Below are 13,866 nucleotides of genomic sequence, written 5' to 3'. Positions count from 1 at the left end.
CAACACATTTCATCATCTCGTAGATAAAAAAAAACTATCACATTAAAAGTCATGCATACTCCAGATAACAAGTATTATACACAACATTTCGCTTCCCAAAACACAACGCTTTCACATTTCACATCTACTTTCAAAACAAACATTTCTTCAAAACTAACACTTTTCTAAAAAAAATCAACATCTCACTTTCAACTTTGAAGTACAAGTTTTGACTCAAAACTCAAAACATACTTGAACATCAACTTTCATCTTTCATGTAAAAACAAACAATCCATCGTCCCTCATCTAAACTCGTTCTTTTCTCAAACATCAGCAAATACTCTTCTCAACTCGAAATCAATCCCTCACAGAAAGATTCTATTTCCTTCTTATAAAAATTTTCCCCTATTTCTTTCTCAAAAATTTTCTCGTCATCCTTTCCCCGAAACTTTCTCATAAAAATTTTCACATAAAAATATATTACCTCTTTCTTGGTTGAGCGTGGCGAAGCGGGATGTTGAGCCTTCAAAATTTAACGTTATTTTAGTCTAGCGAATCGAATCTAGACTAAGACTGAAAAAAGACTCTCGGGTCCAGAGCGGAAAGAAAAATTGCTCTGATACCACTCTGACACGCCCGCATTTTCTAGGGATAGAAAACACGGTTGATCGCGACTAGGGGAAGATTAAAGAAGCGGGGAAGAAAGGGAAAAACAACACACTTTGACCATAGCTCGAAACAATTGAGAATAGCTCGAATAAAATCAGGGTATCATTGCAACAATCAACAACTCCAACTGAAAATATCTCAACAATACACGAACTCAAACGAAACAATATTTAGCGGAAGCATTCGAGAGAAGAATAATATTATGTATGAAGACACAATATATTCGGAAATTTAAAACAAAGGCAAATCTTCAACAGCTCTGCTCAACACCCACCGCGCTAGTCACAGCTCAACCTGCACATTTTTTAAAAAGAAATGCAGGGCTGAGTACTTGATGCACTCAGTGGACTCATGCCGAAAACATTTTCAATAAAAAATATTTATCATGCCATTGACAAGTGACCTCGGGGTTTTAACTTTGAAAGGACCCGAGTCACTAAAACACTTCACCAACATCATCAACATCACCATACCATATCTGAACATACATGACAAGGAATGTGGCCACATTCCAAGCCACTAGACCGGCCAACTCAAAGAGACAGCGCACGATCTACGGGGTGTACACTAGCCTGAGTAGGGACTCACTCCCTAGTCAGACCCGAATTCGATTAACCATACATAGCAAAAGCCACTTCAGATAGGTCTCATAGCAACACAAAATATGGCATGACAAACATATTTCGCAAAAATAAATATGCTTAGGACATAGTCCTTATTTAAAAAGAGAGCCCACCTCGCAAGCTTAGCTCCTCAACAAACTTTATGTCCCAACCTCAAATGGCGTGCAAAAGTTCACCCTTTTGAAAATAATATGATATGCAAAAATTAGACTTTACACAATAATTTAATTTAAAACAATGCATGCATCCTACTTGTGTATGCTCAAAACATCCTCTAACTTTTCGTCAAAATAACATAAAGTCCTCGTACTTTTCTGATTTAGCTCATCGCCAAGGAAACTGCCCAACACTATTTAATTTGACCCAAACTAAACAAATTCTGACCCGGCCCAAACCAAATAATTAAGGTAGCCCAACTGAAAGAAATAAAGTGGCTTGAATCATGATACTCACAAAAGATTAAGAAAAAATAATTATACTCCCTGCCACTACACCATACGTGTATATACATATTTTTCTAACCCAAAATTAAAAGCAAAAAATTCCCATCTCTTCTTCCTTCCTCTCCTAACAAACACACTCCATGGAGCAAAAAATCTCAGTTCCCACCATAGATCTCTCTAAATCTCAATTCACAGGAACAAAAAAAAAAAAAAATCCCACTCCAGTCACAACTCTCCCTCTCTCTCGGTCTCGCCGGTAAGAGCTCGCCGCCGCTGCTCCAGCCGCCCCAGCTCGCCGGCGTGCGACTGGAAATCGCCGCCGCTGCCCCTGTCACGCTCGGCCTCCGTCGCCGCAGCCACTGTCCGTTCACGACAGGTGAGATCTCTCTCTCCCTTTCCCCCAATCTAAATCTTTTATTAAGTTTTTCTAACATGTTCAATTCAAACATTTTTGGGCAGACATTGGAACTTTAAGAATTGAGCTCGAAGGTAAAAAGAAGGCTACTAAAAGTATTAAAGATTAAATCTTTATCAAAACACATCATTCAACAGTTTCAAGAACATTCAAGGATGAACTAAATTCTCATGGGTGTACTATCGTGGTGATATGCAGTGGAATTTAGGAAAAGAAATATACCTTTATTGCAAAGAGTTGCAGGAAAACAATTTGAAGGACTCTCGGCTCTCTTACTCTAACTATTTCTTCTCAACTGTGATTTCAAGAATTTATATTATGGAATCAAAATATGGAGGTTCCTATTCATGTGATTGAAGAGAAATTACCTTTGTGGAAGAAAGAAAATACGGCAGAATGGATGTTGAATTCACAGTGTGCCTCTTCTTTTTTCTTTTGTTTTGGAGGAATGAGGAAACTGCATTGTGCAGTTGAAGCAAATATACGGAGATGACATATTTTGGTTGGAGATTTTTCAGGGATGTAGGGATGTTGGTGAACCGTGTGATGTTGGGAGGTGAAAAGATTTGAAGTAAAATTGGGCTGCAAAATAGAATTAGGAAGAATTGGTTTTGGGCTTCACAAATGACTTCATTTAATTTGAACAATTGGGCTTCATACAACTAAAGAAAAAGATCCTAGCCCAAATTCAAAAAAAAAAAAACACTGGCTATTCCATCAACATCTAAAAGAATTGAAGGAAATTTTTTTTTTCGGCTACACAAACGACGTCCCTTCAAGAACAACTAAAAAAGATAGAAAAAAAAGTCGGGGTATTACAGAAAATTAATCTCAGGTTGCGCCATCAGACAAGTCCAGGTCTGCACGCTTGCAAAGTCCCAAGGCAATAAGCCTTGAGCCCACAGGGACACTGGGTGACGTACGCGGGGCCGTCAGTCCACGGATTCCGAGACTGCTTCACTCCATGCCTGAAAAATGTCAAAAAAGACCGATTTGGACATGGATCAAGATTAGGGATGAGCGAGGAGAAACGACTTACCAGTGAAGGGTAATATTGTAATTTCCCTTACTGAATACTTCTGCAGTGAAGGGTAATATTGTAATTTCCCTTACTGAATACTTTTTTTTTTTTTTTTTTTTTAATACTTCTACTATGATGGTTTCCCCTGCATGAACCTTGAGAGTTGGGCCTGGGAATTTCCCATTCACTGTTAAAATCCATTTTTTCTCACATAACCTCTCATATAAAGCTTCCCTAACCTGCAATAAATTATTTAATTAAAAAACAAACACGAAAACGAACGAGAAGAAGCACTCACGACGAAGCGGTAGCGTCGAATCTTGGAAGCTTTTATGCAGATGGAGGTTGCAAAGATCAAGATAAGTAAAATGCAGTAGTGATATTTGAAAAACATGGTGTGAGAAAACCAAATTTTTTGGTATGTGATTTTTTTTTTGTTTTGAAGTGCAATTTATAGAATTGTTAAGAGTAAAGTTCTTAGAGATTGAAAATTCTATTTATGATATAAAGTAGATTGCTCAAAGTTGATTTTTTTTACATGTCGTAGTGTGATATTTAATCTCAATAGAAGAATGTTTTGACTGATATTTTTGATCAAATTCTATCTAATGTTACGTTTATAAGGTGTCATGATTTATGGTGATTAGAGGTAAAATCTATTCTTTTATTACATGGTCACTTTAATTTATGTCTGGTTGCTTTGTTGTACCAATATTGCATGTGTTTTCAACTTTGTGATTTGGTGATATTCTTCGAATTTTTTCATTTTTGATGAAAGATGTGTTGGGATGAGACTTTTATCCCTGTTGAGTAAAATAGCATTTGGATATGACATAATTGATTACTTAGTTAATTGATTATTTGAGACTAATAAAGCAAGAGATGTTCTGGCATATTATCAGCTTTAAATTCTTTGCCACAGATTAATAGATGTCAGTAGAGTTTCAACCAAACTAGTGCATCTTTATATATAAAGGCATTTAATGTTTTCTTGTAATATTATTATCACATGAGTGTTGTAATATTGTATGTGGAGCTTTATTCTCATATAAAATTTCACTGTTTTTTAAGTGTACAAAATTCACAAGCTAAAAAGATGACAATTAAGAACACAAAACTAGTTTTGTATGCAATTTCTCTGTTTGGTAAGGAGTTGATAAATAAAAATCAAACCTTAATTTTACTCCTAGCCTCTCTAATTAGGTGCAAAATTAGTTACAAATCATTTTCAATATACTACTATCTTGAGTCATATAGTATAATTTTCTGCAAATAATTACTCATTTCCGAAATTGTAACTCTAACGTGTATTTTAAACAATTCCAAGTTTTAACAAAGTTTTATCTCAATCATAAATTCTAATTTAAGAGAATAAAAAATATCAATTTTATGTTTCAAACTTACACTCTTCACACAGACATTTTAAATATATAGGAGTACAAAATCAGAAATATCAAATAGTACTTCCTCCGTCCACAAAAAATAGTCTCATTTGTGGACGACACATATTTTAAATTGATAAAGTAAAAGAGATGAAGAGAAAATGTAGGTAAATTAAGAGAAAGAGTAGAAAAAAATAGGTACATTAAGATAAAGAGATAGAGAAAAAGTGGATAGAAATAGTGAAAAAGTAGTTAAAATAAGAGATGTAAACTTCCCACTTTTAAAAATGTGATAAATTTTTGTGGACATCCCTAAAGAGTCAAATGAGACTATTTTTAGGGCATCCACAATGGGACCGATGTCCCGGCGAACTTCTCAAAAGCACCTCCTGCCACGTCATAAGGACATCCCACTGCACTCCCACTACATAATGAAGGACATCCCTAAGGACATCCCGACGGACATCCACAAAAAACAATTAAAAATCGGGATGTTCGTCGGGACGTCCGTCGTGTCAACGCAATGGCGGACGTCCCGGAAAGCCGCGGAACTCCGGCGTCCGCAGCGGACGTCTGTATCCGTATGCATGCTGCCTAATGGCGAACGTCCTGCGCGGACGTCCGGCACGCCGGTCCGACGTCCGTCGGGACATCCGCCATTGTGGATGCTCTTAGTGGACGGAGAGAAGTAAATAAAGCCGACATTATTATCGTACTAATAAATTTACATATTGGGCTAATTACACATTTTAAGAATGATTGGGCCTAATAAAAGCCGAATCGGGAGCCCGACCCGGATCCATATGAAGTAAGTCGCTACTGTTCTTTCTCTGTCTCTTCCCTACGCGATCCGATTAAGACCATTTTTGACTAATTTATTTTGGAAATTTCCAACTGAAAAAGAGGGAATTTGATGCACAGCTCCGATTAATCGGAGGGATCTGAGCTAGAGCGGAGAGGAATGATGATGGCTGAGGATCTAGGCGTGGAGGCGAAGGAGGTGGCGGTGCGGGAGGTGGCGAAACTGCTGTCGCTGCCGGAGCATTTGCTGTCCATCGCTTCGATCAAAGCTGATTACATTTCGCGCCAACAGGTTAGTTTTGGAGGCTTAATTTTGGTTTCGTGTTTTGCTCTGCAGGTTTATCTGCTTGTGTATGAGTTCGTGGAGTTGAGATTTATGGATAGTGTTTGTCAATCGTGTTGGTTTGAATGAATCTAGGTTGTGGAGCTTCGAAATTGAAGTTGAGGAAGCCAAACGAGTTCTTTTTTTATTTGGTTATTGACTTATTGAGGATGTGAAGTTTCGAATTTTGATGGAATACTTGGGGAGACTTCTTTGTTAGTAGTACTATTTATATTGCCATTGCATTGCATTGTTCGATGAATACGAATTATGATCACGCATCTTGGGTTGTTTTGCACCATTAACAGTTATCTTATTGAAGGAAAGCACGCTGTGGATGTTGAGTATTTCGTTTATCTTATCTTAGTTTGTTGTAAGTGACAACTTTTTGGATAAATGAGCTTTTAAAAGGTTTTGGTGAGTTTCTGGCTGCTTGGTGTTTGATCGGGATATTGATGCTGGTGTGTTTTTGGGTTAATTTGATTATAAGTTTGAGGTTGTGTGTTTTCCTTATGGCACATTTGTGATGCTGGACGAGGATTTAGAAATTTACTCAGACGCGGTTATTGTAGTTCAGGTACGTATGACTGTACGGATTTGTTCAGAACTAACCTCTGCTGGTATATGTTTGTAGCTTAAATTTAGCATTTAAAATGTGATAGTGAACCGCGTCAAATTCAGGCAAGGTATTTGTAGAGGTACAAGGGAGGAATTTGGGGTCCCTTCAGGTGTAATGTAGTTCAAGATATTTTATTTTCTATATCTAAATAAGTTGACAAGGAATAGACTCTTCCTTTTTTGATTTTTGTTCTTATTTCTTCCTCTTAAGTCTTAAGTTCTTAACTATAGCTTTATAGTTTATAATAAAACTAACTTTCCGTCCACTCTCATTTTATGCTTACTGCTTAAAATTAATTAGATTCTATGCTGATACTGTGTTCAGCCTTCAGCTTTTATGACTGTTTAAAGAATTAGAAAGCCAGCTTGATCATAATTCATAAGATATTTTAGTCGGTTGCTCCAGCTTGGAACTCGGTCTCCCTGCTTTTAGTCTCTACTCTCTATGAAGATCAAATGGCCTTGTTTGCCCTGATGAGCAACACAATCTTGTTTAAGACCTCAATCATGTCTAGCAATCTGCACCCTTGTTCACTTTAGTCTGCGTGTGATTGTCACTGCTTTATCCAACAAGAGTTTCTCAGAGAGGTTTATTTTATATATATATTGCATTGTGCTTCTTTTCTGAATCATTAGAAGTTAAGAAATTCGTTAGTTAGTTTCTGTTTGTTCTCGTTTCTTTTCATTATTTCTAGCTTGCGTTAAAATGAAGATTAATCCTGCACACGGTGATGGACATTTCTGTATGGTTTGGTTTCAGGCAAATGATGCACAACTCAGTACAATGGTTGTCGAACAGGTATAAATTGAACCTGTAAACCTTTTTTTAAATAAAAATACTGTAGTAGAAGTTTAATAGCTTCCGCTTCAGCTCTCTGAGACATATCGTTGTGGAGCCTGCACAATCTCATTTTCCTTGGTCTATTAACAGTCATCTAACTTTTCTCTCTGAATATCAAATTCAGGTTGAGCAGGCACAAGAAGGTCTTGAGTCACTGTCCTTGTCTGAGACAACAATAAGTCATCTCAAAGATAATTTTGTTGAGATTGAAAAGTACGAATACAATCTATCATGGTTATGAATGCTCTCCATTCATAGGTGAATGAATGCATGGCATGCATGACCTTTTTATTCTTTATGATGATCTTGGATTTTCATTTATTAGGTTATGTCAAGAATGCCAAACATTGATTGATAATCATGACCAAATAAAGCTCCTCAGTAATGCAAGGAATAACCTAAACACCACTCTGAAGGTGAGTGCGTGACAGATGTGATTTTATGAATATGTAGGTTACCCTTAATTCCCTGGTCTGAAGAGGCTTATGCTCTCCTTTAGTATTTTAATGTTAGTGTTAATGGATAGCATTTTAAATTCAATATTTTCTTTTTAATCTTTGTGATATAACTTGATTGCTCGTTTGTAGGATGTTGAGGGTATGATGTCAATCTCTATTGAGGCTTCTGAGGCACGTGATTCTTTAAGTGATGACAAAGAACTTATCAATACCTACGAGGTCGTGATTTTTTCTTGGCTTGATTGTTATCGTAAATTTCAAAAGCTTTGTTACTTATTCGGTTGTGTTAAATGGAATATAGAGGTTAACTGCTCTGGATGGAAAACGAAGGTTCGCATTAGCTGCTGCATCATCTCATGAAGATGAGATTGGTCGGCTGAGGTCAGAAAGCTTATCTGAATGTATTGTGTAGAGGAATCCTGTTTTGACTAACACTCTTCCCATTATTAACAGTGTTTTGTATCAATAATCTGTATTTTTAGCTACTAGTTACAAATTGCCAATCCTCATTATCATGTTCAGTGTGCTTGGAGGGTAAACCTTTCAACCAGCTCAATATGCAGAAAAAAGTTACATTTTGAAGTTATGACGCCTTATGTTTGAATATGAGAAGCAGTTTATCTCATACTATATTCTTATTCACAGAACTTTCAAAGATGAGCAATGTACTTGTAATAAAGTAGTTATAACATTTTACAGGGAGTACTTTGAAGATATAGATCGTACATGGGAGACATTTGAGAAGACTTTGTGGGGTCATATTTGCAACTTCTTTCAACTTGCTAAAGACAGGTGTGCCAGTATTATGGTTTTACTTTCTTTGGGATGCCCTTATCTGGTTCTTTTGCTTTTGTGTTTGAATCAATGGATGCATAATCAACAGTTTTAAATGTCCCAAACTTGTTCTTGCACTTCTACAAAGAATTGTGTAATATGAACCTTCATTTATAGACAAAAGCAACTTGCTTAAATAAACTGCTCATAGACACAAGTGTGGGATGTGTGGCATTAATTAGCTTCACAATTAAATTTACTCCTATCATCTTATATTGTAAAAACCTTATTAAATTTTACAGTCTACATTCCATTTTTACGTCTTTCACTTCTGTAATTATCCTGAAATTTATTCTGCGTGTTTGTATGCCACTCATCTATTATTATTTTTCTTTTCAGCCCACAAACACTTGTTCGTGCACTGAGGTATGTGTGAGACTCTCAGTGTAATTGATAAAAGAATTTTTGGCTGGGTCCATCTTGGTATTAATGCATCTTTTTTCATTATTTGAAAACAAAAAGGGTTGTTGAAATGCAAGAAACCCTGGATCAACAGCTAGCTACAGAAGCAGCTGAGGCAGAAGGAGATGGTGCATTGGAATCTATTTCTAATCCTCGCAGAAATGCCAAGTATTTACCTGGCCAAACTGATTCATCTGCTCATAGCCTCATTATTTAGTTTCCCGTTCCAATTTTTGGGCATGTTAGGGCTGCGTGGTGTTGTTTATGTTATGTTATCCTTTTATTTTGTATTACAAAATCTACAATTACAATGTCATCTTCTAGGAATCTTGGGCAGAAGAAGTTGAAAGTTCAAGGCAAAGGCTACAAGGATAAATGTTATGAGGAAATAAAAAAGTCTGTTGAATCGCGTTTTAACCGATTGCTCTCTGAGGTTGATGATTCATCCTTCTTCTGTTACATAATGCAAGTCCTGAATTTTCTAAGTTCTCATTTGCTGATAGTGATATTTCTTTCAGTTTGAAATTCAGGACCTAAAAGGAGCTTTAGAGGAGGCTAAAAAGGTATTTCATCTATTATTGTAATGGTCTGTCTGGGAGTCAGTCCATTACTCTTTTTAATTTAGTTAGATATGGAAAATTAAAATAGTTCTATTTTGCAGTAAAAATCATAAAATATCATGTTTATTATTTTTGAAGTAGCTAATATATTCTTTATGGGATTAGCTAAATAAATAACTAAAGTTTGGTATCTTCAAATTCAAAATCTACGTGTTAAAGTAACTTATGAAACTAGTGAATATTCTAGAATTATGAAGTTTGTAATTGATTTTTTGCTGAACTTATGTCTTGCCACTTTCACTTTTATATTTGCTGGCATTGTTTTACACAAATTCTGGAAATTAGCTGATAGTTCTGTTATTGTTCCCGTGACGTCAGATTGGTGAAGAGCTTGGAGATATTTATGACTATGTTGCTCCATGCTTTCCCCCAAGGTTTGCCATTTATGTTGGTAGACACAACAGTCTCTGTTAAATGGGATAATGCTGTAGTTCTGAAGCTTTGCTGGGCAATAATGTCTTTGTTTTTTGTGATAATCTGCTTCTTAATTCAAATTTCCTCGCTTTCAGATATGAAATATTCCAGCTCATGGTGAACCTATACACAGAGCGGTTTATTCACTGGCTACGACTACTGAGTGATAGAGCTAATGATCTGTCAACTATGGATATTCTAAAGGCATGTTATCCGCATCTGTAGTTCTTGATATTAAACAAATATTATATCCTGGATAATTTTTTGTTTAACTAATTCTTAAAATCGTGCTCTGCTACACATCATTGCTTGATGAGATAAGCTTGGAGCTGTTGTTAATCTCTGAATGTCTTCTTCTAATATTAGGTAACTGGATGGGTAGTTGAGTACCAAGATAATCTAATTGGACTAGGTGTTGACGACTCTCTAGCTCAAGTTTGTTCTGAAAGTGGTGCAATGGACCCCCTTATGAATGCTTATGTTGAACGAATGCAAGCCACAACAAGGGTAACTAGACTAGAGAGCATTCCATTGCTTTCAATGATATCAAATTACCTTTCTGGTCAATTAATCAATTAAAGTCATCCTATTTTGTAGAAATGGTACTTGAATATACTTGATGCTGATAAGGTCCAGCCACCAAAGAAAACAGACGATGGGAAGCTTTACACCCCAGCTGCTGTTGATTTCTTTCGCATTCTTGGAGAGCAAGTACAAATTGTACGAGATAATAGCACGGATGTCATGTTATACAGAATTGCTTTGGCCATCATTCAGGTAGACAACTTAAAGAATGTGCCATGCTTATAATATAGGCCATTTTTCAGGGGGGGGGGGGGGAGTTACACCTGTATTCAATCTTTTTCCTTTGATTTTCTAAGAGATAGATAGTATGGTAGAAAAATGTTGAGGAAAAGGATACTCAAGTCTGTCTTGAGCAACTTTATTAACTGAAAAGATGGTAGGATAAAACATGATTTTTCCATCTTGATTAACTGAATATAATTAAGTGATCAAACAAAGAATTTCATCCTTTTTTTGGTTAAAAGTATCTTTCCAGATGTTGTAGTTTCTTCTTATATCCAGCCCTGCAACATTGATCTCCCTATCCTAGCAAAAGCTTATTCCCATGTTATTTAAAACACTCTCTTATTTAAATGTGAGATTTCCATTTCCTCATGAAACTTTTGTTGTGGCCTCCAACCAATTTCAGGTCATGATTGATTTTCAAGGAGCTGAAAGGAAGACATTGGAAGAACCGGCTTCTGAAATTGGTTTAGAAGCTTTATGTGCAATGGTATGTCAAGAATGCCGGTTCATTGTATATAATATTTGCCCAAATTATTGTCTGAGTCGTGTACTTATATCCTGTGATGGATCATATTATGACAGATTAATAACAACCTTCGGTGCTATGATCTTGCCATGGAGCTGAGCTCGAGCACCCTTGAAGCTCTCCCTCAAAATTATGCAGAGCAGGTGTCCATATTTAAAACTTGTATTCCTTCCACTCTTCTTTTAATGTTGGGATGTTTCCTGGATTCATTGATCATTCTTGACATCTCGTCACAAACTTTTACAGGTTAATTTTGAGGACACTTGCAAAGGCTTCCTGGAGGTTGCAAAGGTATGTTGATAATTTTCTACTCATATATCACAATTCTGATCGTTCTTAATTGTCATTAGGAAGCTGTTCATGAAACTGTCAGTGTCATTTTTGAAGATCCAGGAGTTCAGGAGTTGCTTATAAAGCTATATCAGAAAGGTAATAGATTTTACTGCTGATGACCTGTCGTTGAGAACTTTCCCTACTTATTTGTTCAAGAGTTCATTCCTGAATCAGTAGTGTCTGCAAAACATGGCTTTAGTGGGGTTATTATCTGTTGATGATGCTGCAAAAGAAAATAAAAGTACACAAAAACGTGACAAAATTGCTTCTCATTGGTATGTGCAACTGTGAACATCGTTTTTCTGTTCTTATTTCAGATTGGCTGGAAGGACAAGTAACTGAGTACCTAGTTGCAACGTTTGGTGATTACTTTACAGATGTCAAAATGTAAGATACTGAAATGCTATTTTAAATGTGGCTGAATACGTTCAAATCCAGCAATTCACTTCTTATATATTCTCAACTATGCAATCATTTTCTGTCTCATTGTTTGTCATCGTATGTGAAGGTACATTGAAGAAAGATCATTTAGGCGATTTGTTGAGGCCTGCCTGGAAGAAACAATTGTTGTCTACGTCGACCATATGCTTGTACAGGTTGCTATCGTGGGAACGTTTCACATGGAGAATAGACTGTTCACAGTCTGGTCATTCCGAGATTTAACTTCATTGTGTCTGTTCTGCAGAAAAATTACATTAAAGAAGAGACCATCGAAAGGATGAAACTTGACGAAGATGTTCTCATGGACTTTTTCCGCGAGTATATTAGTATTTCTGTAAGTTTATCTGCAACCCAATGCTCAATTGAATAAGCTGTTCTCAAGTAAAAGATTAAATACATAAAATCAACGAGGACTAATGCACACACCATGCAGTAAGTAGATTCAATATTCAAAGAAATAAAACTTAAATGCGTCTCCGAACTCTACATTGAGCGAGATAAATAACACAATTCAGGTCTTACTTCTTAGTGATATTAGCTCACCATCTCATTGACATATTAAGTGCTATGAATCTTGATTTTGCTCAACATCTTCCCACTCTTCTGTGTGATAGGAAAGACATAGTACTGCATAGATTATTGGATTAGTGAGATATTTCCATGCAGTTTGACTTATTTTATGGCACACTATAATATGTTGCAGAAAGTCGAAAATAGAGTAAGGGTTCTGGTTGACTTGAGAGAACTTGCTTCAGCAGAGAGCCCGGATTCTTTCACGCTCGTGTACACAAACATCCTTGAACATCAACCAGACTGTCCAGTAAGCGCTATTTACTTATGTTATGCTTATCATACATAGTCGCTTGTAGTCTCTATTCTCATGTCAACGCTTTCGACACTGCAGCCAGAAGTGGTCGACAAGTTGGTGAGCCTACGAGAAGGCATACCAAGGAAAGACGCGAAGGAGGTAAGCAAAACTGAGCTAAACCACACCAATCCAGCCTACATGAGCTTTTCTTGATCATTCCAAGACGAGCAACCCGATTCATTTCCTTACTAGGTCGATGTTGCTTTTTCTGTGGTGCAGGTTGTTCAAGAGTGCAGAGAAATCTATGAAAACTCTCTCGTTGATGGCAATCCTCCAAAGGCGGGCTTTGTCTTCCCCAAACTGAAGGCCCTGTCGGCTTCCAGAGGCCGTCTATGGCGAAAGCTCACCTAGTTCCGTTATCAGTTTTTCCATGTCACGAGCCGAGCAGTTATCCTGCAACCTTCTTCCAACCTTACCTGTTTATATATGAGTGTATCTATTGATTTATTATATATGTTGTATTATTTTCAGCAACGCTTGTAGTAACAAGATTGGATTTCGTGGAATGATTCGTTTGTGTTGGCTATTCTTCAAGGTAATGTTAGAACATATATTTTGAAAATTTGCGATAGGTAATGTATGTCTATATTATAAACGCAATAAATATTGAAAATGTAAACCAAGTATTTTTAAAAAAATGTGAGATGATCTCGACTCAAGTTGTTAACCTCTACTGATGTAAAGCAGTATATGATACTTCCTCCGTCCCCAAAGTTTGTCCAATTTTATTATTTTTGTTTGTCCCACAAAGTTTGTCCTACTTGAAATCTTACCAAAAACAAACATTAAATACACTCTTAATCTCCTCAATGTGAGACCTTTGTTCCACAACACACCTTCCTTTAATACAAAGTCAAACAATTTCTTAAAATCCTCGTCGGGTCAAATTGGGGTAAACTTTGGGGGACGGAGGGAGTGTACAATTTTTAGTACTCGACTCATTGATCAAGGGTGTGCGATAATTAATTTATTAAATGTTCATAAAGAGTGTGCTAACTGAACTTTTGAACTAGGGATGTATAGCAAAACTTAGTACTCCATTTCAA

General features: G+C 36.5%; 1 protein-coding gene and 1 long non-coding RNA gene across 5 annotated transcripts; one reads left to right on the top strand and one right to left on the bottom strand.

Moving 5' to 3' along the window:
- Positions 1–750: 750 nt before the first annotated feature.
- Positions 751–2,907, bottom strand: LOC121754929. The gene is made up of 4 exons (XR_006040590.1): positions 2,498–2,907; positions 2,352–2,424; positions 1,385–1,448; positions 751–942 (listed from the first exon to the last, which is right to left on the bottom strand). It is a non-coding gene; the product is annotated as an uncharacterized LOC121754929 (long non-coding RNA).
- A 2,476-nt stretch (positions 2,908–5,383) lies between these two features.
- Positions 5,384–13,382, top strand: LOC121754878 (exocyst complex component SEC6). 4 transcript variants are annotated; one of them, XM_042150171.1, is made up of 25 exons: positions 5,384–5,625; positions 7,034–7,072; positions 7,239–7,327; positions 7,440–7,530; positions 7,702–7,791; positions 7,874–7,953; positions 8,272–8,364; positions 8,746–8,772; positions 8,869–8,976; positions 9,133–9,241; positions 9,327–9,371; positions 9,747–9,802; positions 9,938–10,046; positions 10,209–10,349; positions 10,440–10,619; positions 11,056–11,139; positions 11,235–11,321; positions 11,425–11,469; positions 11,529–11,607; positions 11,829–11,898; positions 12,020–12,107; positions 12,197–12,286; positions 12,656–12,772; positions 12,857–12,919; positions 13,040–13,382. In XM_042150171.1, exons 1-25 carry the CDS (start codon positions 5,494–5,496, stop codon positions 13,169–13,171), a joined length of 2,244 nt encoding a protein of 747 aa, XP_042006105.1. In that variant the 5' UTR covers positions 5,384–5,493; the 3' UTR covers positions 13,172–13,382. The 4 variants fall into 4 exon arrangements, with proteins under 4 accessions (XP_042006105.1, XP_042006116.1, XP_042006109.1 ...); XM_042150182.1 differs by having other exon boundaries at positions 5,484–6,232; XM_042150175.1 differs by having other exon boundaries at positions 5,498–5,625; positions 5,752–7,072.
- The last annotated feature ends 484 nt before the right edge of the window (positions 13,383–13,866 follow it).

The sequence above is a fragment of the Salvia splendens genome, chromosome 1 (genome assembly GCF_004379255.2).
Source record: "Salvia splendens isolate huo1 chromosome 1, SspV2, whole genome shotgun sequence".
Lineage (NCBI taxonomy): Eukaryota > Viridiplantae > Streptophyta > Magnoliopsida > Lamiales > Lamiaceae > Salvia > Salvia splendens.
This window is presented reverse-complemented; position numbering and strand designations above follow the sequence as displayed.

Bases quoted from the DNA above. Each gene is read 5' to 3' on its own strand.
- LOC121754878 (XM_042150171.1), top strand. From the start codon at position 5,494: ATGATGATGGCTGAGGATCTAGGCGTGGAGGCGAAGGAGGTGGCGGTG. The intron at 8,773-8,868 runs GTATGTGTGAGA...GAAAACAAAAAG, and splicing joins ACACTTGTTCGTGCACTGAG to GGTTGTTGAAATGCAAGAAA. The intron at 9,803-9,937 runs GTTTGCCATTTA...CCTCGCTTTCAG, and splicing joins GCTCCATGCTTTCCCCCAAG to ATATGAAATATTCCAGCTCA.